A 24,864-nucleotide genomic window follows, 5' to 3' on the forward strand; every position below is an offset into this window, starting at 1 on the left:
CTGAGGGTCTTGGTTTCCCACGAAATGGCCCCACCTCAGTTCACTTAGTGCTCAGCTACTCATGTCTTCCTAAAAAGGTGCCAACGGAGTGTCAGCCTGTTTTCCTCCACAAAGGGATTACGTGTAATTAAAAGGGATTATGCTTTGAAGGAAGAAACTAGCCTTTAATCAGCCAGAGAAGGACACAGCAGCCTGAGCTGGAGGTGCTCTGGGTGCCATGTATGCCTGTTGCTGCCTGTGAGCCCCAGCCATAGACAGAGGGCTAGGAGTGGTCTTCCGTGGTCAACAGCATGGGCTTTGCCAGACAGATCAAGCTTCTGCTCTGGAAGAACTGGACCCTGCGGAAAAGGCAAAAGGTAACAGGTGCAGCTTGTGGTCTCACACTGAGGAGGTGTGGAGCAATAGACAGTGGAGAGAGTGGGTGGGGTGGGAGTGGGTAAAGTGAGTAGCCAATGGGCGGTTGCCATTTATCACTGAAGCAGCAGGTAACTGTCTGGCTCCTCTGTGAGCCTCTCTGACAAATGTCCTTCACAGGATGATGTGCTTCTCTGTCCTGAGGTAGCTGCCTTCCACCTACAGCCCAGCACAGCCATATTATAAAGTCTGCTTTTGCCTGCCCTGAACATGAATCCATTGCCTGCCCATCCCTCCCCTGCCCCTGGTTTTTAAACCTGCTCCTCTGTCCATATGCCCTTGTGCAGACGTACTGTGCGGCAGGAAGAGCCCTAAGTCCTGAAGATCAGGCTCAAAGGAAAACCATGCTCTCTAAGAGATTTCCAATCCAATGATACTATGTTTCATTGGTTCTACAAAGCACACTGGTTTTTCACATTTCTGCAATTGGACTGCAGCTCACAATCAAGTGACACATTCTTTTCTTAGTGTGCAAAAAATAACAGTGCATCTAACAATTGATGGTGTCTTAGATTCAGTGAGATATCTTATCAACAACTACAGATGTTTACTGAGACTTCCAGTGAGCACACATGGGACTGGGCTGGACCAGGGACTTAAAAGACACAGATCCTATGCACTTCGAGTCTGGCTGTGAGAACCCAAAATATATTTTGAGACCAAGAGCAAGAAAAAGGAACATAGTGCAAATATCCCCTGAGAACAGGCAAGAGCCACAGGAGATCAGGGATCCCAGGGGTATACATGTTAATCTGACCGGCCTTTGTAAATTTTTTCTTTATATATAACTGTAAAGAAATAATGCACATTGCTATGGCCTCAGGGGCGTGGCAATGCCAGATGACTAAAGGAGACGAGAGAAGACAAAGAGGGGAGGATTGAGGGGTGGGCAGGGTTGGGATTAGAGAGAGCCAGGCAAAGCAGGAGAGCTTGGAAGGAGACAGGGAGGAAGACGGGCTGTAGGGAAGAAGAGAACAGATCTGTTCCAAGCCTCTATTCAGAGTGGGTTTGTGTGGGCAGGACAGGGTTTTTGTGGGCGTTGGAAAGAAAGTTAGAGAGGGAAGGGGGTCAACAGGCGGAACATCTGAAGACCTGTGATGAGTGTCTCAGTCAGGGTCCAGTCAGAGGGACTCTAATGCAAGGAGGTGTTAGCTAGTACAAAGCTGGTAACTGAGGATGTAACAGAACTCCAGGGTGACATGGAGGTAGCAATTGCAGGATGCAGCTACCACCCCTAGAGCTGAGAGAACCAAAGGGAGAAAGCGGAATACAGAGGAGAAGAACACAGAGGAGATGTTAGCAGAGGTGGAACTCAGCCCTGTGGGTAAGGGATTCAATGAGGCTGCTGCTGGGGTCTCTGAGCCCAGTCTTAGGCCCAGACCCAGGAGGAAGAAGCCCTGGCTGGCAAAAGGGTTTGGGACTGAGGTAGAATAGCTTAATAACTGGCATGAAAGGGAGCAGCAAGGGACACAATCCAACCATGTGCACAGTTGATCCTTCCCATTTGTATGGCTTGGGCAGGACTTAGGGAGGCTGGAGGGGAAAGACAAGTTAGGACCCCCTCCTACTGGGAGACACCAGTGTCCTCAGGCTGCTTTCCTTTGTCAAAGCTGGTGTGATTTTCAAATTAGCACTGGAGTTATTTGCTATCCCAGGAGCCAAGTGCTAGGGGTAATCAGAGACTCAATCTCTTATTTCTGGGAGCTTCCTTTCTAGAATGCAAATAGGCAAAATTGAAACAGACTCATTACTAAATTTGTTCACTTATTCATTTAATAACATTTGTTATTAAAGGAACCTTCAATTAACAGATACTTAATAATTGCCAGGCACTGTGCCAGGTGCTGGGTACACACTGACCAACAAGACAATCACGGTCCCTGCCTGCATGATGCTTATAATCTATGGGATGCTGAGAAATTAACATTCTCACTCAATTTGACTCTCAATGTGCTCTTCATGGTCCTCAAAAAATGTACCCAAGGACTACAGCTGCTGGCCTGAAATGCTTCCATTCCTGTGGCAAAGCATGTTGACGTTGCAGAGAATAATCCTATTTTCAGTCACAGGGTTTGGCTCAGAGACCCTCACAGTCTCTGCTTCCTTTTGCTGGTGTTGGTAGGTGGCCCCTGTTCAGGGACTGTCTTCTCCAGTGTGCTTCCTAGGGGAGCACATTGCCAGCCCCTCTGCAGCGAGATGGGGCCTTTCAGGGTGAGGACCTTGACTGCGGGAATCTCCCAGGAAGCACCTAGCTGGGGCTGACATTTGTATGATGACATCCTGATGGCCTGGAAATTGAGATCTCTGTCTGGTGTGCCTCCAGCTAGCTTCCCCTCTGCTCCCACATTCCGAAAATTTCCAGGATGTCTGGGTATAATGGAGATATCCCCACAGCCCCTAAAATCTCTATGTAAAAGCTCTCATGGCTCCTTCTGTAAACTTTTGAAGCTGCCTGTAAACTTTCTGGAAGCTTCTGCCTTCACAAAATGGTGACTCTAAGAAAGAAAAATACAACACACGCAGCCCATAACTCAGCTCCTAGGTTTTTAATTCCTCAAGCTTTCATGGTTTTTGATGTTTACTGTTGTGAGCAGAGCAGGAGCAAAAACCAGATACCAAATTTCCCCATTCCTCCTCTCTTTATCACTAAGAGCATAAATGAAAATCTTCAGATCTCTGCTTTCCTCCCTCCCTTTTTTTCTTCCTCTGTTGACATTATTAAGTATTAGTAAGTGCCTGGCACTGCACTAAGTATCACCTCATTTAACCCTCACCTCAGTTACGTGAGAGAGCTACCACTATTATCCGCCATGGGTACTGATGAGGTTGTTGAGGCTTCAGATGTTAGTGACTGGTGGGGCTGGATCCAGGACTCCAGGACAGGCAGACATGTCAGTTACCCCACACTGCCCCCATGTATAAAGCCCCGTCTAATTAGCTGGTCAGGAAGACCACAAAGGTAGGGTGACTGTATAATTTATCATCCAATCCAGGGTAGTTTTAAAAGTGAAAGGAGGCACTATTAATAATAATAATAGTAGTAATAATTAATAATTGCACCAGCACAATAAGTGTAAACTGATACTGGACCTGGCAAACCAGGCTGTATGGTCACCCTCTATGTCCTATATAGCCAGGTGAGTTAGACAGCCCCTGCCCTCATGGAATTCAGAGCCAGGTGGAAACAGGTGCCTGTGCACAATTGCTGAGTGGAAAACCATGTGCAACTGTGGAGTAGAAGGAAGCTTGAGGTAGGGGATGAGGATGAGCTCTGGGAGCTCAGAAGAGAGACTGGGGTTGGCAGGAGTAAGAGAAGGCTCCACAAGGAGTTCGTTCCCAGAGCATGCGTTTCCAGAGGTAAGACTCTCCCACTGGTGGGGACAAATACATGTGCGCCCACATTTCGATGGGTCAGGCCCTGTGTTGGGACGGTTTATAAAGACCATTAGATGTGTCTCTTGCCCCTTAGAGCCCATAGTCTAGGGCCCCTTGGTGTCATCTCCCTGGTCCCAGCTTCCATATCAGGGCGGGATACTTGGGGAAGCCTAAGGATTCATGAGAGTACGGGGCTTATCATTTCTCGGACCCCAGACCTGGACATCTGGTACCGCTGTGACCTTTGACTTGGGGACCAGAATTAGGTGAGGAAAACCTGGCAGGTGTGGAGAAGCTGGGCCGCCAGCTCCAAGCCTTCCCAGGTCCTGGGTCATACTCATCCAGGCTGAGAACCCCGTCTGGGCTCTCGGTGCAGAAGGGAGAATCCTGCAGCTCATTTCAAAACTTGGCCACCCGCTTTCAAATTGAAAACAGAGCAGGAGGGAAGAAAACCTAACTGGCCAAGATTTAAAACAACAAGCACGACTCTGCCCTTCCCTGTGACCCCTCCTCCCCTAAGTAGGTTGAGTGGTAAAGAGAGGGGGAGGGGAGGGGAAAAAAAAGGGAACAAGGAAATACCAGTTTGGAAAAAAACATTTCCACGGGCCCCTTCTGAGCTTCGGCTGGGCTTAATTAAAGTTACAGACATGTTTAAAGAAAAGGGGTGTGGGGAGTCAGAGCTGCTCTGAAAACATGTTTTTAATTACACTGTGGAATTTCTCCCTAGGGTATGCCTGTGCACAGTTGAGCATCAAGGACAAAGATGCCGCTCTGGGGTTGGGGTGCTGAGTCCACAATTCTGGGGGAGGGAGAAGAGGTTGTTGTGAGGACGTGCCGGGCTAGAAGGGCTAGAAAAGAATTGCCGGTGGTCTTTGTGCAGGGAGTGAAGTGTGAAATGCAGCCCTTCCAAAACAAACGCTTGCAGAGTTGGAGCAGTAACACTGACTTCTCAAAAAATGCTTTTCAAAGATTACCAACCACTACCTGTGCCAGTGGTTCTCAGCCCCCGCTGCACATTGGAACTACCTGAGAAGTGTTAAAAAACAAACAAAAGACACCGAGCTGATGTCCCACGGCCAGGCATCCTGGTGTAATTGATGTGGAGCATGGCCCAAACTCTCCACAGGATTCCTGCCTGCAGCTGCGTGAGAACCGCAGACCTAGGTCAACGAAGGTGATCGTTGGAGAGGCAGGGACTATAGGCAGAAAACAGCAGCCCTAATTCAGAGATATGGTGAAGAGGAACACCTGCAAATCTGTACTAGTCCTAGCACTAGGCAAAGGATGAAGGAGGAAAAGAAAATTCTCATCTGGCCTCCTCCTGATGGGTGGACTTCCAAAGACCAGATACTTCAAAATTACAAGAGTGAGTGAGTGAGTGGGTGAGTAGATGAGAGAGTGTGTGACTTACACGGCAAAGAGAGATGAGGTGCACTAGCTTAAGTTTAGGAATTTTATCCATGGGACAGGTAAGACAGGCTGGCTGACCCTCCCATGGTCCAAGGTCCTCTAACATATGGAGTAGGGGACAGTGTGTGGTTAGTTTTCTCAGGAAGCCCCATGTTTCCAAACTGACAACTGAGCAGTGCTGACTCCAGAAAGGGAGAAAAGGAGGAAACATAAATGTGAGTGGAGGGCAGACCTAGGAGTTGCAGATAATTTTAATTATAACTCCTTGCTCTTCAGACTTTATAATGTGCTGTCACCTACAATGTCCTTGTGAGCCTTGTGAGAGTCAATAATAAATGGCTCACGTTGATAGAATGTTACCACATGCCAGACTCTGCTTTAGGTGTTTTACACAGTGAACTCATTTCATCCTCACAGCTGCTCTGAGAGGTAGGTCCTGATATCACCCCCATTTTACAGAAGACACCCTGAGGCATGGAGAGGTAGAATGGGTTACCCAAGGTTGTACAGCTAATAGGGAGTGAAGTTGGCTAAGAACCCCTGGTATTGACACACTCTTAACCCTCAGTATAAGCTGTAGGACAAAATAGTCCCATTTCACAGATGAGAAAACTGAGACTTGGGGATTAACCAAGCCCTAAAGTGACTCCTAACCTAGCTCTTCCCATTCTCAAATCAACATCAATGTCTTATACACCAGACAATTCCCAGATAGACACTGCTTCATGGAAGGTGGCTGACTTACTAGATAGGAAGCCAGTTTTGCAAGCAGTTGTCTTAAGGAAGAGTCAAATGTGTGGAATCTGGACTGCTTGTCTCATTTCCTTGGTGAGGACACCACGAATAAGTTTTGGTTTCATTGCTTGCATCTATCACTCACATTGCTATCTTGTGGAACTTGTTCCCCAACCTTGCCCACTGACAGGGCGACCTGGGATGGAAGGCCTGAAGCCAGCATACATGTCCCTGGGGAAAACAGTTTGTTAAGTCTGCAAACGGTTGTTTACCTAAGCCTCTAGTCACCTCCAGCTTTCCAGAGAAGCCTCCTAGACCAGTCTTGACAGAGACTCACTCATTCCACCGATATTTACTGGGCACTTATTATAAGCTTGGCCCTGTGTTGGGTGTAGTGACAAGAATAGATGTGGTCCCTGTCCTCAGGAAGCTTACAGCTAGTGAGGGGTCCACCTTCATGAAGGAGTAATGACTCTGAAGTACGATGAGTGATAAAACAGGGGAAGTGTGCTGCTGTGGGAACAGCTGTGCTGGCTAGTACCCGGCAAAGATGGATGAAGCTGTTAACAGTGAGATAGGGTCACCGGGGACAGTCTTTACTCTTCCTCCCTTGATTTGCGTGACCTGGGGGGACTGCCAACATTTCTATGGCTATCAAGTATGCTTGGGGTCAGTCCTCTTCACACGGGATGGGACTTGTCCAATACTGGTGTTTTGCCATTTTCGGGGAGAATATGTACCTTAAGGAAAAATCTTCTATTCTTTCTTCTTCCCATAATGTTTGTGTGAGTTTTTCCTCTAAAACATCCTCCCTAGACATATTTTGGATAAAACATTTTGTAAAAAGTTACAACTGCATAATCACCACCTACCCTGAACATCTTCTGCTTTTTCTTCAATGTATTATTTTTTTACCCTCTTCGACTTCTGTTATGATTTGTAATAATTCAGTTGCCAGCAGACCTCACCAACAGAAAAGGAACAAAGGTTTATTGAGCACCTGCTATGGTGTCCACTACTTTGCTGAGAGTTTAAGTACATTTCTTTGGAAGGAACAACAAAGGGTTAAATTTAAAACCATGAGAATAGCCCCTAGCAGATCTATATATACTTACATTTCTATTCTTAGCCATCTGCCTTAATTCTCCTTTAAATCTTATGAGTTTCCTTCCTAAGGTCTCTGGAATGGGGGTTGGGTAGAAGAACTATTACATTCCCCAATACATACCCACCCACCCTTCCCCTAATAATCCCACACCTCCACCCATACCCTCATGTGCAATGCCGCAGGGTGTGGGCTGAAGCAACCAACTTGTTCTCCTTCCTTTGGAGTCAAGGGTCCTTAAACTCTAAATTGAACCTAAATTTAAATACCTACTTTCAATTGTATGTCGGTATCAGCAACCTCTTCCAGTATTATAAAATCCTGCGGCGGCATAAGTTTAAGCAACAAGAAATTGTTGAAGGAAAACATTGGTATACCCGGATTTCTGGGTTTGACTTTGCTATGGATCACAGTAGTTCACAGAGGCATTTGCACCTTCATTCATTCATTCATTCATTCAGTGACCTCATATGCAAAGTCTAGCAGCGCTAGAAGAAGACAGGGCCGATGTGTGTGTGGGAGTGGGGGGAATGTGGAAGAGCACTGAGCCGGGAGACAGGAGGCTGGATTTTGGTTCCAATGCTGTCACTGCTGATGAGACAGTGCACAGGTCACCTGCCCTTCCTGGGCCTCTGTTTCCTCATCTGCAGAAGGAGAGGTTACAAGGATACCTTTACTACCTGCAGCATCAGCATTACCTGTGAGCTTGTTAGACATGTGAGATCTGATGGGGTCTTACAGAATCAGAATTTGCATTCATGTGCACAGCAACGTCCAAGGGCATATCTTGATGACCTTTGACGAAAGTACTGTGCTAATGCAGTTTTCTAAAATAGAGGCAGAATGGAACCCAGAGGGACACCAAGTCTCGTTAGTCTAATATATCAAAGTAGAGGCAGTATGGGAGATGGGATTTTAAAAAAAGGAAGTCCTTTAGGTAAATATACCACAACCAAAGTCCTGTTGCATAGACAGGCACTGAAATGAAATATGTCTGCTTTGGGCATGTTTCCTGTAATCTCTTAGCATCACTGGTCTTTCTCTCTTTTTGTTTTGTTTTCCCAGATTCGCTTTGTGGTGGAACTTGTGTGGCCTTTATCTTTATTTCTGGTCCTGATCTGGTTAAGGAATGTCAACCCACTCTACAGCCAACATGAATGTAAGCATAATGGGGGTGAGGGCAGGGGGAGCCTTGGCAGGCCTGGAGGGCCTATCCATTTGTTTAGAAAGGTTTTGGGGGCTGGGGGTGCCAGGATCTGATCTGCTTATCATCATTTTATGCCTACGATGCAGAAAACAGAGATTCATTGGTGCTATGCAAACTAACTTTTAAATCCTACACATTCTATGCAAATACTTACATGTGGTTACTGAAGAATTGTGTAATTATTTTTTATTTGGTTGTTTTTTTCCTATACCTAAACTCTTCCTAACTTCAAAGGGAGCAGATTATAGATGAGTTCTTTGAAATATTTTGGAGAGAGTTCAGAGATATGTTAGACATGTTGCTAAAGAAAAATGAGAAGGGACAAAAAATAGTATATTAATAATATAGTATTTCTTGGACCCCAGAGGTGTTCTGGGATCGAAGATGAGCCTGTACGTACCTCTTTTGTACTATGGACCTCAGAGAAAGTCTTCATCTGGTTTCTGGCCAGGATGACATCTTCTGGCTCTAGACAGCTGAGGTGAGGGCCTCAGGAGTTACACACAGCTGCTCAGTCCCCTATTCTTGCTCCTCAACCTCTTGTTTTTAAGTTTCAGGCCCCAAGTTCTGACTCAGCCTCCTGCGCATCAAACTCTTGCCTCTTTACCTCACCCCACAAGGAGCCCGTAACCTGCGCCTGGGCCCCCTTTTGCATGCTTGGGGGTAGATGCTCAATACATAGTTGTGGAAGGAATAGATGGACCTCTTCTCCTCCTCAAGCATCAGCAACTCGCAGAGGCTTCTTGCGCTAACATCTCTCTGCCTCTCCCCATCCCCCCACCAAAACGATGTGCTTCTCCTCTGTTCCCCCTTCACACTTCCATCCATGCCTCTATGAGGACATTTGTCCATCTCTCCACTACACTGGGAGTTTGAGAGAAGAGACCCTGTCTCCAGCACTCTGCACAGGGCCTGGCATATATTAGATGTTCCTGCTTCGTTTTTTATTTTTTAACAAATTTATTTATTTATTTTATTTTTAGCTGCGTTGGGTCTTCGTTGCAGTGTGCAGGCTTTTCATTGTGGTGGCTTCTCTAGTTGTGGAGCACGGGCTCTAGGCGCACGGCCTTCAGTAGTTGTGGCTCCTGGGCTCTGGAGCTCAGGCTCAGTAGTTGCAGCGCACGGGCTTAGTTGCCCTGCGGCATGTGGGATCGTCCCAGACCAGGGATTGAACCCGTGTCCCCTGCATTGGCAGGCGGATCCTTAACCAATGCACCACCAGGGAAGTCCCGCCCCTGCTTCTTAAGTGTTGGTGAATGAAGGAAAGCACCAGAAGGGCAGGGGTCCTTCCTGCAGAGGCTCTAGATCCTAGGACCTGCATCCTACTTAGTGTCAATGACTAACTCCTTGTCTTCATTTCCTGTCTTAAAGGCCATTTTCCCAACAAGGCGATGCCCTCAGCAGGAATGTTGCCATGGCTCCAGGGAATTTTCTGCAATGTGAACAATCCTTGTTTTCAAAGTCCCACCCCGGGAGAATCTCCTGGAATTGTGTCAAACTATAACAACTCCATGTAAGTGTTGAGATTCCCACCATACCAGGAGGAAGCTGTGCACCCTTTATTCTCATCTTGCCCTGGAGTTCATGTGTGAGCACACAGAGCATGTGACGCTGAATGAGTGTTTTTGTGGTTTGCTGAAACCTTAAACTCAAAGGAGCAGGGCATGTTTCCTCTCTGGAGCATTCTATCAGCTGTCAGGGCACTTGAGGAAAATGCTTCAAACTAAGGCCACATAACACAATTTCTTGGTTCATATATCCCCAAGATGTGACTTGTCTAATTTCAGCCCCCTGCTGAGATGTGTCCACTGCCTCCAGGTCATTCACCTTCCTGGATGGAGTCACTGGATGAAAAAAACTCAGTTCCCCTTCTGTATCCTTACATCACTCTCCATGCTGGATCGATTCTGAGAGATCCCTGTTCCTTTAAAAGCCTTCTTGGACATCTAAAGGCTAAGAAAAATGTCAGGGAACCTATTGAGGGTGAACGAAATCAAGTTTACAAGGTGAAGTTTGCTTCTTGGAAGACAAAGACAATTTCCAAATCCTCTGTCATAAATGCCATCAGTTCCCTTGGTTGGCAAAATCTCAGTATACTGCCTGAGAGCAGAAGTTCTTAACCTGTGGGGCTGACGACCATTCCGAGAATCTGATGAAAACTGATGGCCCCTCTCCCAAGAAAGATGGACACACACACACACAAAAAACATTACACTGTGCATATGATTTCAGGGGACTTGTGGACTCCAGGTTAATGACCTCTGGTCTGGGATCGAATTCAGGTCAAATTCCATACGAAAAGCGTCTATTTTTGGAATTCCCTCTCAGAGCAGGAGGTAGGGGGACTTGATGTAACATGTTCTATAGACAGAGGCTCAGGGATGAGGACAGGATTGTCCTTCAGCCACTGGGCTGACCTCGAGCTGCAACTTGTGACGTTTCACCAACAAAGGCTTGTTGGGGAGTAGGCTTCTCCTACCTGTATAAACAACAAATCAGATGGAAACTGAGATATTTGGTTACTCCAGTTCTTTCCTTAGAGGAGATCTGGATATAATTCCTCCAGGACAAAACTGCATTTTGACTAAAAAAAAAAAGAACGTTTGGTAATTCAGCTTAATACTCAGAGGTAGCCTTCCCCACTGGGAACAAACTGCGACTGCTTTTGCCCTACAAAGGCAGAGGTGAGTAGTTGTGACAGAGACTACATGGTCCACAAGCCTATAATATGCTTGCTAACCCCTGGATGATAGGAAGATAGAGGAGGGAACACAGAACACCCATCTTCCTGGGAAAGTCAGCAGATGGCATCTTAGCCGGGCTCCCATGGCTGCAAACACCACCTGGAAGCTTTAATTTACAGTCTGTACTTTCAGCTTGAGCTTCCTTGAGGTGCCTGAGAAGAAACACCTGCCTAGAGACCCCGTGGGTCACATGATGGGATCAGGGGAGACTTGAAGGCATTTCAGTGGAGGCTGTATGGAGCTTTGGTGGGACTGGCACTGACAGTGTCTACAGATTGAGAGGTGGGGGCTGGGGAAGGGAAGGGGTTTCAGACTCCAGCTGTACTCAGCATTTGAACAAGGAAATCTGGGTTTCATGTTTCACACACACATTATGAGTGAAATATTCATTTGCTTGCAAGGCACAGAAACACATTTAAACAAGTTTAAGCCTCAGAGGGAAAGATATGGTTTGGACACTAGACCTTCTTGAAAAGCCAGGAGCAGCAAGGCAGTCCTCAGGGAGTGGGAGAAGAACTGGAGAGCCGTCAGGAGGTCTCCCCTCCCGTCTGGGCCTACAAGGTCCAGCCTCTCTGCCTCTCTCTGGGCTTCTACTCCATTTGCCTCTCTCCATGGACCAGTATCCCCTGCTTCTCAATGCCTGGGCTGGCGCTAGTTGCCCAGTTCACGGCCCCTCAGCTTGGGCAATCAGAAGAGCATCCCTGAGTACCATTCAAATTCCTGGGAACAGATCTGCTTAGCCCAGCTTTATTCTTCTTGTCCATCAGCCTTGGTGGGGATGTGTGTGTACATGCATGCAGAGAGGACTTAGCGGGTTAAGCATGGCTGTTAGAACCTGCTCATGTGAGTGGCTGGAAGGGCAGGTCTCAGAGAAGTGGGTACTGGCTGGGAAGAGCCTCCAGTAATATCTCTTAATATCATCCCTTTTAAGGGTTCTTGGGACAGGAAACACATAGAGAATGAGGTTGAGAGGTGACCCAGCCCTGGCAAAGTTGGAAGACTTTTGACAACAAATTTCTCACTGCCCGTGTTATCTTATATGTATAAGGAAGTAAAAATATCTTTCTCCTTTGCCTTGGCAATATTGAGAGAATACATAATGTAATAGATAGGTCAAGCAGGTGGTATGTTAAAAAATTACACAAGGTGTTATGATGATGATAATGATGTTGATGAAAATGATGTTGATGAAAATGTCTTTATTGATGAGGCTCTTTCTTACAGCTTGGCAAGGGTTTATCAAGATTTTCAAGAACTCCTCATGGGTGCACCAGAGAGCCAGCACCTCGGCCAGGTTTGGACAGAGCTCTGCACCTTGTCGCAACTCATGAACACCCTCCGGGTGCACCCCGAGAGGATTGCAGGTGAGGTGGGCTTCAGTGTTCCTACTATCACTCGCCTCTCACTTGCCTTCTCCATCAGAGAGATTGAAGATACAGGAAAGAGTTTGGAGATTTGGTTGGAAAAGATACCAGAGGGTGCAGGAGGGTATGGGACCTAGAGGCAGCATGAGGCTTACCTTGGCGAGAACTCCTCTTCCTGCCAGCCTTGAAGGTGGGAAATTGGGAAGGAGGGCAGGAAAGGTCTCATCTCAGGTAAGTCCAGAGATAGGAGAATGCAGAGAGTGATGGTGCTCTGGGAAGTCTGAGGCCAGGTGAAGGGCTGGAAGTAGGGGGAGGAGTTTGTGGAGCATGGTAAAGGTGTGGAATACTTTCACAGAGTCCTAGAGAGTGAGCTACCCAGGACCGTGTGGAAGCAATGCCAAGTAGCAGTTCGGAGCCAGGGAGGTCAGAGCACGTGCTTATCGTGACATAAATATGTACAGTTATTCTGTTTCTTCTGGCAATATTCAGCATCCCAGGCCCTGAGGCAGAGCAGGCGCAGAGTGGGGGGATGGAGGGCTGGGGGCTGGTGGGGAGGTGCCACAAAAAGTCCAGGAGGGTGGTGATTGGACTACATGGATCGGGTTCAGGCTGCATACGGATGGAGGAGAAGCCAGAAGTACTGCAGTTGCCCAGGGGAAAATGGAGGGGCAAGAGAATAGAGGTCTTGGAGGGCTCCATGACCCTGTTTAAGGACTGAGAAAATAGCAGGATGGAAAGATTGACAGATGTGGTCAGAATGTGAAATATGCGAATTCAGGATTTCAAAGGCATGCAGGACAGATAAAAACAAGCCCCCAGGTGTGGCCATGGTTGTTGAAGTGGAGCGGAGGTGAAGCTTAGGTGATGGGGAGGGCAAGGAAATGAGAGGCCACGCTGGCTGGACCCTGAGGTGGTGTGGGTAGGAGAGCCACTTGGAGGCCAGAAGCGTGAGGAGGAAGGGTGGGGGAGCTCCCTCTCCCATGCCCCTCCTCCCCAGGGGAAGAACTAGAAACAAGCAAAACCCAAACCCAGTAACCACTCTGACATCTCTTTTTAGAGCACAAGTGAATGTTGCGTGGTTGTCACATCCGCCATAGGCTCCTCTGTAGGTGGCCGGAGAGACTGGCCATGGCAGTGGCCTGGGCACCAGCTGGACCACATCCCCTTGCAGGGGCACATGAGCAGCTGGAAGAGAACAGGGCTGCCAGGACCTCCGGGGTCACTGCAGTCCTGGGAGTGGAAAAAATTTTTCAGGGGTGGGGCTCAGAGGCTGCGAAGGAGGTGGTTTGTTGCTGCTGGGACATGTCTGCTCCTAGGATGGAGACGGGGAAGTGACTGTCAGGATGATCTTGGAGGATGACAAGGATGAGTAAGGGGACATCCAAGGGGACGGGGGAGGGGGCTGGATAGAAAAGCTTCTGCTCGGGGAGAATGGTACAAACCAACTCCCTAGGGCTCCTCACGCATGCAGCGCAGTCAGCAGATGTTTGGTGAGTGCCCACCGAGCCAGGCAGGGTGCCAGTCCCCAGGGACAGAGAGGTGGTCAGACCAGTGCCCTCCCCTGAGGGCTCCCTGGGCAGAAGTGGAAGGACCAAGTGGACAGTGACCACACCATGGGGGGGGCTGGTGGAGGGAAGCAGGGGGGCTTCAAAGAGCACAGGGGAGTCAGGAGGGGAAAGTTCTCCAAGGAGAACCTGATCCTCCTCCCGCTGGGCCACCTTCTCCCTTCTCTCCCCATTGGAGTGATAAAGGACACAGATATGATCAGATGACCGTTAAGATTGCTTCATTACATTCTAATTCTTTCAAAGGTAGTAATGCATATACTTTATGTAGTAAAACCAGATTACAAACTATCTTCTTTGTTGCTCAGAAGTTTACTAAGATTTTACTTAACTCAAGCTTAAGGGGCCTTGCGGGGTATGAGCACAGTCAGCATTTTAATAGTGAGGGAAATAATGGGAAAGCACAAACAAGGAAGCATTTTTTTCCCCAAGGTTAAACAAGCGGATGAGAACACGGGCTTATCCGACCCCTGGAATGACTGTCTACCCCACTCATCCAGCAGATATTTCATTTTGTTTTCTGATTGTCAGATGGAGTCCGGCTGGGAGGAAATATAAAGGAAGTCATTGCAAACCACAATGTCTCTGTGGTCTTTCAAGCCTGTATATGAGAACCAAAATCACTCCTTCCCAGCCCGACGCAGGACTAGTTTTGAATCGGCGCAGGTGCTCCTTCTGCCGGCCTTCGGGCTGTCAGCGAACGTTCCCTTCAAGAGGGCAGCTTCGGGGCTCTGGGAAAACTGAGTCAGGGAAGGCCAGCCAAGGCTCTCCAAAGGACTGTGGGGGCCGAGAACACAGACTCTGCAGAACCCCTGACCTTGGTGGCCATGAGAGGGGAAAGGGGACCATCCCCAAGAAAGAGACAGAGTCTCTGAAGGAATTCCAGGCCGGGGACTGAAGTCCACCGTCAGAACTGAAGACGGTTTCAGAGTCTGCCCCAGGGTCCCCTGGGGGCCTTGCCGGCTCTGAGCGTTGGCTCCTCAGCCCAAAGCTGCCGTGGAGGGTTAAGCCTTTGAAAGCGAGGTGGGCGGCTGCACCCGGGGTGTGCTTTTGCCTGTCAGTTCCCGGTCACCTGGGAAGGTGAGCCAATGGCGACCCAGGGCAGTTTCCTTTCCTAGCAAACCTGTAGTACTGCATTCTCCGCAGAGGAGGATTAATGGTAAAAGACCAGCCGTGAAGCCCCCTCCCCACTCACCCCCAAGCAAGCTTTGCAGTCTCTCAATCATCTTTAAACGCCGTCTTCCCCTTAGCCTCACGCACACCTTCTCCTGGCTTCCCCCACCCCAGCCTCAGCTCCCCTGACCTCCAAGGGCCTCAGCGGCCCCCTCCCCCAGCCTCTAATCTTCCCAGGGAAGAGAACAAGAAGAACCACATTTTAAACTACATTTAATTTTCTTTCCTCAGGCCCCCAGTTCACATTTCTCCCTCGGGAGTCTGGTGTAGCTGCTGTCTGGTATCGGCCTCTGCTTACACTTTCGGCCCCACGCTCTCCGAACAGGGTGGCCCCGGCCCTCCTCAGGTGTGCTGAAGCAGCACGCTCCTGCCCCTTCTCCCTAGGGCCACAGCAGGCCAGGCACCTGGCTGGGAAGCTGGACCAGGGCGAAATCACTCCCAGTTTCCCTTGTTTTGTCCCTTCTCCCCAGCAAGGTATTTGTATGTAAGGTCAGATGAGGGAGTTAAAGAATAACGAAGAGTTACACAGTCAGATAGGGCCCTGACTCTCAGGTCAAGACAACAGATATTTATTGGGTGTCACCTGTCATTCCGCAGACATTTACCAAGGACCTGATTCCATGTCAGGCTCTAATGCTGGGTGTCAGATAGAGGTGACTTGGAGGGCTTACATCTCTGTGCCCAGCATTGCTAGGTATGATGGGGAGTATAATAAAAGCAGGATCCTTAGCTCCCTACTCTCAAGAGCCTCTGTGTGTGTGTGTGTGTGTGTGTGTGTGTGTGTGTGTGTGTGTGTGTGTGTGTGTGTGCGGGGTTGCATTGCTGGAGGCCAGAGGATATAGTATAATGCTGTATACAAAGAAATGATTCGAAGATGAACAACCAAGCTGGTGCCCCAAGGGAAAAAAAAAGGAAGCTGGGTTTGGAAGATGACAGACATATGTTATTGAAAAGGAAAGAAGGCAAGAAGAGAATAAACCAGCCCCTCTCAGAACCATCCCCCTCTCTTGGGGGAATGCCCCCAATCCATGGTTTCAGTTATCTGTGGTCAACCACAGTCCAAAAATATTAAATGGAAAATTCCAGAAGTGAACAACTCATAAGTTTTAAATTGTGTGCCGTTCTGAGTAGCATGATGAAATCTCGGGCTAACCTACCCGGGATGGAAACCATTCCTTTGCCCAGGTATCCCACTTGTTAGTCACTTACTAGCTGTCTAGCTTAGCTTATCAGATCGACTATTGCAGTATCACAGTGCTGTGTAAGAATAACTCTTATTTTATTTAATAACGGCCCCAAAGTGCAAGACCAGTGATGCTGGCAATTTGGATATTCTTTTACTGTGCCTAATTTATAAATTAAACTTCATCATAGGTACGTATGTGTAAGAAAAAACATAGTATATATAGGGTCTGGTACTATCTGTAACCACTGTGGTGGGGGCTCAGAATATATCCACTGAAGATAAAAGGGACTATTATATATTATAGTCAGGTTCCCCTAAAGGCTTTGGGCTTTTCCTAAGCAAAAGGTAGTGATACTGAGCTACCTGGCAGTACAACTCTTAAGGGACATCCATCGTGGTGAGAGAGGCTGCTGTGTGGTGGAACCTCGGGGCTGGTTCCCCTGCCCCAGCTGCACGGGCAGGCCTGTGGCTGGCCCATCCCCTTTCAAGAGGAAATTAGCAGCGACATCAATCTGGACAAGGCATGTACAAAGAAAGTCACAACCTGAACATAAAGGGTGACTGTCAAGCACTTGGGGAGCTAGGCCTCTTGGCGGCCTGGGGAGAATTTGGGGAGGAAGAGCACTGTGGTGTTAGAGCCTGGAAGGAACAGGGGCATTTGATGATTAAAGTTAGTTAAAGAAGAACTAAGACATAAGCAGTCAACCAGGCTCCCGGAGAAGTTGTGATGTAGAGATAACTGTTTTCATGCAACCCAAATGCTTTCCCTTAATGTTGAAATGATTTCATAAATATCTGGGCCCGTCCCCCTCTTCTCTGGCTCGTGCCTCATGAACTGTAGCAGTGGGCCAGCTTCAGAGTGAGTGTTGGCCCTGGAAGCAAGCAGAGAAGGTGGGTGTGCCTCCCCTGGGAGGGGTAAGAATAATATTAATGCAATCAGGTCAAGCATTTTTTTGAGCTGGGAGCTAATAAGCACTTTACAGTCCTTATCCCAAGTCACCCCACAACGATCCTAAGAGGTAGATGTGGAAAGTGCAGACAGAGAGGTTCAGTCACTTGCCCCAAGGTCACCTCAACTGTTAGAAGTCCTTTATGCCTCCTTATAAAGAAAATTCTGCTTCCAGTAGGTTTTGAGTGGAGCTGAAAGAATGTGCCTGGGCTGATCAGGGCATGAAACTGCAAGCCCAGGCAACAGGCCAATCCCCCTTTCCCCACTTGAAGATTTTCTTGCCCCAGACAGCCTGATCTCTCTTAGTACATGTCCATGCCCTGAGCTTAGAGCCACAGCTGAGCTGACAGAAACACCAAGAAGGGTTCTCTACCCCATGACAATGGCACTAATTCTCCTCCTATTCTAGACTAGGCTTTCTCAGCCTTAGCGCTATTGACCTTTTGAACCAGATAGTTCTTTGTTTTATCAGAGAAACGGGGTTGTCCTGTGCCTTGTGGGACGTTTGGTGGCATCCCTGGCCCCTACCCACTAGTATCAATACTTTCCCAGTTGTAACAACCAAACATGTCTCCAGACATTGCCACATATTTCCAGGGGGACAAAACTGCTCCTCACCCCACCCCATTGTCCAAGACCAGCTCCACAAAGCATCCGATGACCACCACCCCGACCTAATTTTTTCCACCCTGTGTGCCTTCTCACTCAATTTGGCTCGTCTGCTCCAGCAGTAAATGCTGTGACTGCCACTGGCAGGGGCCCTGACTCTTAGGCGCTCCCAGGGAGCCCAAAACAGGGCCCTCCTCTGATAGTCAAGTTAGAAATCGATTCTAGATGTTTTCCTTTTTTTGACCCATCTCCCCTCCGACACCCTGTTCTTTTTTTCATTCGTACGCAGGAAGAGGAATACGAATACGGGATGTCCTAAAAGATGAGGAAACACTGTCACTGTTTCTCATAAAGAGCATTGGCCTGTCTGACTCAGTTGTCTACCTTCTGGTCAACTCCCAAGTCCGTCCAGAGCAGGTAGGTGGATGTCATTGGTCAGTGGTCCCTGGAGGGGAAGGGTGGGCACTGAGCCTGAGCCTGAGAAAGGCAAAGGAGACCTTGAGTTTCTTTTTTCCTTCTGGCCTTCACATTCAGAATCATTCAGATTCGTGCCGCACACTCAGGAGAATACCTGGGGGTCACCTGTGGTGATGAGCATTCCCATCGCAGGATTCTGGAGTGGCACAAATCCTGGCCGCCCTTAAAACATCTCAGAGTTTTATGACTGGAAGGAACCTTAGAGACCATGTGGCTCAAACTCCTTTTATAGTTGAGGAAACTGAGGTTTACTCATGTATTCACCAAACACCTAGAGAGATTTTAGGTACCAGAATACAGTGGGAACAGTACGACGAAACCCCTGACTCTGGGAGCTCATATTCCAGTGGGGGCGACAGGCACTAATCAAGTAAGCCAAGGGCACTTGCGTGCGTTTCCAGATTGTGAAAGGGGCTGTGAGGAAGGTCTAGCAGGGTCGGAGTTAGGGAGGGACTGGGGGCAGTTTTAAATTCAATGGGCGGCGGGGAAGACCTTCCTGAGGGGGTGCTATTTGAGCAGATCTAACTGAAGAGAAGGCACCATGCAAATGCCTGTGAGAGGAGAGTTCCAGCCAAGAAAAAGGCAAAGCCAGGGTCTGAGTGTGCTGAGGTGGCCTTTGAGGTCACAGAGCCCGATAATGGCCGCAAGTAGAGCAGACCTCTGATTTCCTGGACCGTTTCTTCCCAGTGCCAGGCGAACTCCCTCTGTCCCTCCCAAATCTATTTTGTCTGTTTTCATAATCTCCTGTATTTATTCAGAGTGTTTTTCCCACTAACATATGACTTTCACATCTGTTAGCGCCTGCGCTACTCACATTAATCCCGAGATGGGTCAAACAGATGGGGAAACTGACGTGCCTGGAGATTGACTGACTTGTGCACAGCTGTAGAGCTAGAATTGTCCGAGCTGGTGCGGAATCAGGTCTTCTCGTTCCTAGTCCTGTGCTCGTTCAGTGGTTCTCAGGGTCCAAGACCAATAGCCTCAGCAAGGACTGGGAGTGAATTCTCAGGCCCCATCACAGACTGACCAGCGGTCTCTGCTTTAACAAGCTCTCCAGGTGGTTCTGATGGCTCAGGGATGAGAACCACTGCTCTAGTTTGGGGCCTCATGGGCTCATGGCCCAGCATCCTGGGGGTGTGGATTCCTAGTGTGATGAACACGGTGAGAACGCATGATAAGCAGGGGCCTTAGCACAGACGCCCCGCCTGGCTCTCCTGGCCAGGACCGCACCTCCTCTAGACTCCAGGGGAGACGGAGACGTAAATAGAGAATTTCAGGGCCTGTGTCAGTCCTGAGGCAGAGGTCTGCACAGGGTGCCGTCTGAGCCCAGAGAAGGGAGGGGACCCACCTGCCTGGCTGAGGTTGGCTCCTTTGAAGGGGGTTTTCAAGCTGGTTCCCAGCACAACAATAGAGAGGCCCATACCTGCTTTTCTGGCTTCTCAGACCCTGAGGTTTTCACTGAAACTAGACAAGGGGAGCTGAGGTTCAGCCCTGAGGCAGAGTGTCAGGGCCCTTGGAACCCGGCACCCCCAGTGCCCAGGTTTGGCCACAGTGCGCTCCTGGGGCGGCCCTTGGGGTCAGGCCTGGCTGCCCGGCCCTGCGTGGCTCTCCTCCCATCCCAATCCAGGGGCGGGGGGTGGGTAGCATCACTTGCTCACTTTCCCCTTTGCTCTCTCTTCAGCTCATAAAACTCAAGTCCTAGAAATGCCTGTGATGACTTCCAGTTGGTAATAAAAGGGAGATGGAGATAAGGGCAGGAATTTAGGGGAAATTTCTTTCCAGTTCCTCACCTACGTGACATTTGGGTTTCTAGTTGCTGTGCTGCTGGCATTAGGGCTGAGGCCTTTCATGTGGGGAGAAGACAGGGCCTGGGCCACTGGGGTGTGCCTTTATTTAGTGTTGCAGTTTCTGATTAGCTGATGCTTCCCTGATCAGCAGAACTCAGAGCTTAGGAAGGAGCCCAGCTCCTGCACTCCGGAGGCCAGTCATGTGGACCCAGCTCCCTCCTTGCCTCCGTGCCCACCCTGCTTCTTAGCCCGACTGCCTTGTGTGCCTTCCTCCTGATCTCTGTCTCGGTCTCCTTGACAGAACTGTCCATGGGAATTTTCCTCCATGACAGTAGTGCTCTCTCTGTGCTGTCTATAGGGTAGCCACTAGCCACATGTGGCTCGTGGGCACTTGGGATGGGGCTAGTGCAGCTGAGGAACTGAATTTTTAAATGTTATTTAATTTTAATTATTTTAAATTTAAACAGCGACATGGGGCTTGAAGCTCTTTAACCGATCATCCTCATTGTACATGGAATTTCGTTCTTTACCATTAGGACTGGATATCCCTCTGCCTAGTGTCTGAGCACAGCTCCAAAGGGAATAGCATCACTCGTTCTCTCCCCATCCCATCCGAGGGAGTGATTAGGCAATTAAAGTAATACGGTTCTCTGGTCCATCCCTCATCACACTTCTCACCCCCAGCCCTGGAACCTCCTGAACATTCTTCCAGGCCCAGCTCAAGTGTTGCCTCCTCAGTGAAACAGTTCATAAACCCTCCCTTCTTTGTCCTGCCCCCCCCTCCCTAATTGACAAAGAGCTAATGGGTAATGGTTAAGCACAAGCTGTGTGTTCAAATCTCAGCAAGGTCACAAGGTTCACTGCAAGTTAATAAGCAATCTGTTTCCTCATTGCTAAAATGGAGATAATAAAAGTACCTACCATATACGGTGGCTGTGGAGGTTAAAAGAATTAATATCCGTGAAGCAATTAGAATAGTGCATGGCACATAATAAACAATAAATACCAGCTACTTTTACTAGCAATTCTCAACATGCCCTCTTCTGTGCTCTGGTTTCACGACGTTCAGCCTTGCACCTCCTGCTGTTTAAATGCCTGCATTTCCAGCTAGCCTGGAAACTAGCCTAGCTAGTTTTGGGGAGGGCAGAATATTCATCTTATTCTCGCTGTATCCCCAGTAACTCTCCTAGTCCCTGCAGAATGGGAACGCAGTGAATGAGCATTGAATGAATGAGTTACATTTTCATGGTGTCCCAGCTTTCTCCCTCGCCTGTTGTGTAACCTTCTCAAGTCACCTAACCCCTTTTCCATCACTTCCCTCCTCTGGAATATTAGCGGTTTGGACTCCAATGAGCTCAATAATTCCCTCCACCTCAAAATGTTTTAGACTCTGGGAATAGAGTTGGGGTGAGGTTTTGCCTGGAGATGAGAAGTAAGGTATGGACAAAACAGGAAGGCTCTGTTGGAATATGCACCCAGTTACAGGCCCCTGAGATTCACGGAGTCCGCACCCACTCGGCACCAGCTGTGACCTGGGCTTCATTTGTGTGGCCTGGACAGTTTCCATACAGGGGGTAACAGAGACCCACCTGCTCCATTCTCCAGCCCAGAGGGTTGTGTAGAAGGCATGGGACTGTGGAGGCCAGGGAAGTTCATGAAGCTGTTCTATTTATGGTATTTAGGGTTTTGTCCACTACTGGGAGTCCAGGACTCCAGGAGGCCAGTTACTATGCTGGGTGGACAAGGGTCCTGGCCAGAGTTGAGGCCTCCGTGGCCTCTGGAGGCCGTTACGGGGACTGTGCTCCACAGCAGCTTTCGGATGTGGGAGCTCTAGGGGTTAGCATCGTCAGAGAAAATACAGGGGCCTGGTTAAATTTGGATTTTAGATAAGCAACAAACAGTTTTTCAGCATGAGGATGTCTCATCTGGACTCTGTTTGGGACATACTTGTACCAAAAATTGTTCACTGTTTATCTGAAATTCAAATTTAACTGGGCATGCAGTATTTTTATTTGTTAAATCTGGTGAGACAGGAAGGCAGGGGTGGTCATTCACCGTCACTCCAAATGTGTTCTACTCAGTCCCCCACCTCCGCTTCAGGAAGTAGGTCCTGATGGTACCTTAGCATCATGGGCTAAGAAGGGATGGCTTAAACTGGAAAGTCTCTCTGCTAGAATGAGGCCTGGGAACATACTCGTTTTCTATGGCTGCTATAACAAGTTACCACAAACTCAGTGGCTTAAAACAATACCAATTTATTATTTTATGGTTCTAGAGGTCAGAATCTAAAAGTCAAGGAGCCAGCAGTGCTATGCTCCTTACTGAGGGAAGTAGAGGAAAATTCATTTTCTTGCCTTTTCTAGCTTCTAGAGACTGTCTACTTTCCTCGGCTGGTGGCCTCCCTTCATCTTCAAGGCAGACATTGTTTCTTCTGCTTCCCTCTTCCACATTTAAAGGACCCTTGTTATTACATTAGGCTCACCCAGATAATCCAAAATAATCTCCTTATTTTAAAGTCAGCTGATTAGCAACTTCAATTTCATCTGCAAGCTTAATCCCCCTTGCCGTGCCACATAACGTATTCACAGGTTCTGTGGGTTAGGACATGGACATCTTGGCGCGGGCCAGTCTCCCTCTACTACAGGGAGGTTTCCAGTGTTGCCTTTCCTTTCTGCAGTTTGCTCATGGAGTCCCAGACCTAGTGCTGAAGGACATCGCCTGCAGTGAGGCCCTCCTGGAGCGCTTCCTAATCTTCCCCCAGCGCCGTGCGGCGCAGACAGTGCGTGATGCGTTGTGCTCCCTCTCCCAGGGCACCCTACAGTGGATGGAGGACACCCTGTACGCCAACGTGGACTTCTTCAAGCTCTTCCATGTGGTAAGGGAGGTATCCAGCTGCCCGCCCCTTGGGGGGTAATTCCTGGAGGCAGTAGGTCCTGGTGGCAGGCCATCGGGGACTCACAAATTGACAGTCAGGGAAGGCACGAACCTGGTGTTCCAGACATTCCTTGTTCAAGACAAGACAAGACAGGCTCCAAAGGCCCGGGAATCAACTGATAGTATTTCCAGAGCCGTGGCCCAGACATCTAGGAGTCACCATTAGGATCACCATTAGATATGTGCTGTGGCAGGTCTGGGTCCCCCCAAATGTGGGATAAGCCCTCTTCACCACCTCTGGCAGTGTGGAAAGGAGGAGCTAGGTGATCGTGGAAAAATTGTTAACCTTTCCTGGCCCCATCACTCATCTACAAAACAAATATAATACTTTATAGAGTGGTAGAAAAGATACATTAAAAATATATGCAAAGCATTTAATAAATTTCAGTAAATGAGAGCTTCACATTCCCTTCTCTGGGTCTGCTCTTGACCCCAGAGTTTACTGTTTCTGGATTAAAAAAACAACAAAAAAAAACCCAAGAGAAAATGTCATAGAAATTTTCCAGAAATTTGGAAAGCCTGATCTAGCTCAACGCTGTGTTCAGAACTGCATCCCAGACAGACTTCTTGGGATCCAGTCATATCTTCTCTTTTGCTAGAAGGGTAAGATGAGAGGGAATTATATAAAGGAGGCATCGAGCATTGGCTCTCGTACTTCAGAGTGTAGGAAAATCATCAAGGAAGCCGGTAAAAAATGCACGTTCCGCATTCCCACCCCCAGAGACTGATTCAGGAGACCTGGGCTGGGCCAGAATCTGCCCTGTATCCTTAGGTGATTCTGATGGAGGTCATCGTAGGCCACGCTTTAAGAAACACTCAAAAATAGAATTAGAATTTTCTAGCAATGAATTGTGTTTTCTCTTTTGCCTACATTTTAATTTCTGGAACTATGTTTCGGAGAGTGTCAATCACTGAGAACATGGCAGAGGAATTTGTGTTTTGTCTTTTTACATTTGCTCTCTCAAGTCCCAGAAATCTTGCTCTAGCCTTGTCTTCAAAAGCAAGGTGAAGGCTTTTAAAAACAAAACAAAATAAAACAGGACCCCACAGTTTCTGGCAGGGTTCACACCTCATCCCTTTCAGTGTGACTTTTCCTTGGAATGTTACTCCATAATTTCCCCAGCTCATCAGGGGGCCTCCAGCATGGGGTTAGAGGGGTCAGGTCTATGGATGCCACCAGCCCTGAGAGCCAAGGGCCGAGAGAAGGTCTCTGCAGGGAGATTAAAAAGCCATGCAGTTCAAACTTCTCTGTCCGAAGTTCCATGAGGAACCCGATTTTAGACACACTTCTTAGCTTGTTTTCAGAATCAGACAGGAGAGTGAGTAGGTGATAAAAATCCTTATTCTGAGCTGCTGAACACCCCCAGCACAGTGGGAGCCCAGTGCCTGCGTTTGCAGAGCTGTGGGAGCTTCCCTGGGTGCCTGGGATAGTTCAATCCTCTGGTCACTAGAAAACGGGCAGCGTCATGCATCTGTTTTTGCAGCACTTTGGCCACTGGTATAGTACATGTACCTTTGGGGCGTGAGGACAGCCTGGATAATAGCAGGAGAAAGGGGAACCTGGGCAAAACTTTTCATTAGGGTCTGAACCCATAACTCAGGCTACTGGCTTCACGATGTTTATTTATCAGATAGGAAAGACTAGACTGTCTTTCCTGCTGTCCTTACACACTGCTCTGGCAAGTGTTAGAGTTCAGAAACCAGAGGAGAATTTTGGCCGGTCACCCTCACCAACCCAAGATGGACCCTAGGTACTCGCCCGTGTCCATGCACTCAAACCTGAATTGGGCCAGGCACTGTGCTGAGGCCAAGGGCCCAAACATGGCTTTC

The 24,864-nt window shown here is 48.5% G+C and overlaps 1 protein-coding gene across 1 annotated transcript in view; it reads left to right on the forward strand.

The window, feature by feature from the left end:
* Window positions 1-290: 290 nt before the first annotated feature.
* The window catches only part of ABCA4 (ATP binding cassette subfamily A member 4), a gene marked incomplete at both ends in the record, with an annotated part of 141,703 nt that continues 117,129 nt past the window's right edge, over window positions 291-24,864 (forward strand). The window contains 6 exons of the mRNA XM_082859008.1: window positions 291-356; window positions 8,105-8,198; window positions 9,618-9,759; window positions 12,215-12,354; window positions 18,126-18,253; window positions 22,778-22,975. Of these exons, the coding sequence (XP_082715134.1) occupies window positions 291-356; window positions 8,105-8,198; window positions 9,618-9,759; window positions 12,215-12,354; window positions 18,126-18,253; window positions 22,778-22,975 (768 nt within the window). The remainder of the gene's footprint in view (window positions 357-8,104; window positions 8,199-9,617; window positions 9,760-12,214; window positions 12,355-18,125; window positions 18,254-22,777; window positions 22,976-24,864) is intronic.

This window comes from Leucopleurus acutus (genome assembly GCF_964270905.1).
Source record: "Leucopleurus acutus genome assembly, chromosome: 2".
Classification (NCBI taxonomy): domain Eukaryota; kingdom Metazoa; phylum Chordata; class Mammalia; order Artiodactyla; family Delphinidae; genus Leucopleurus; species Leucopleurus acutus.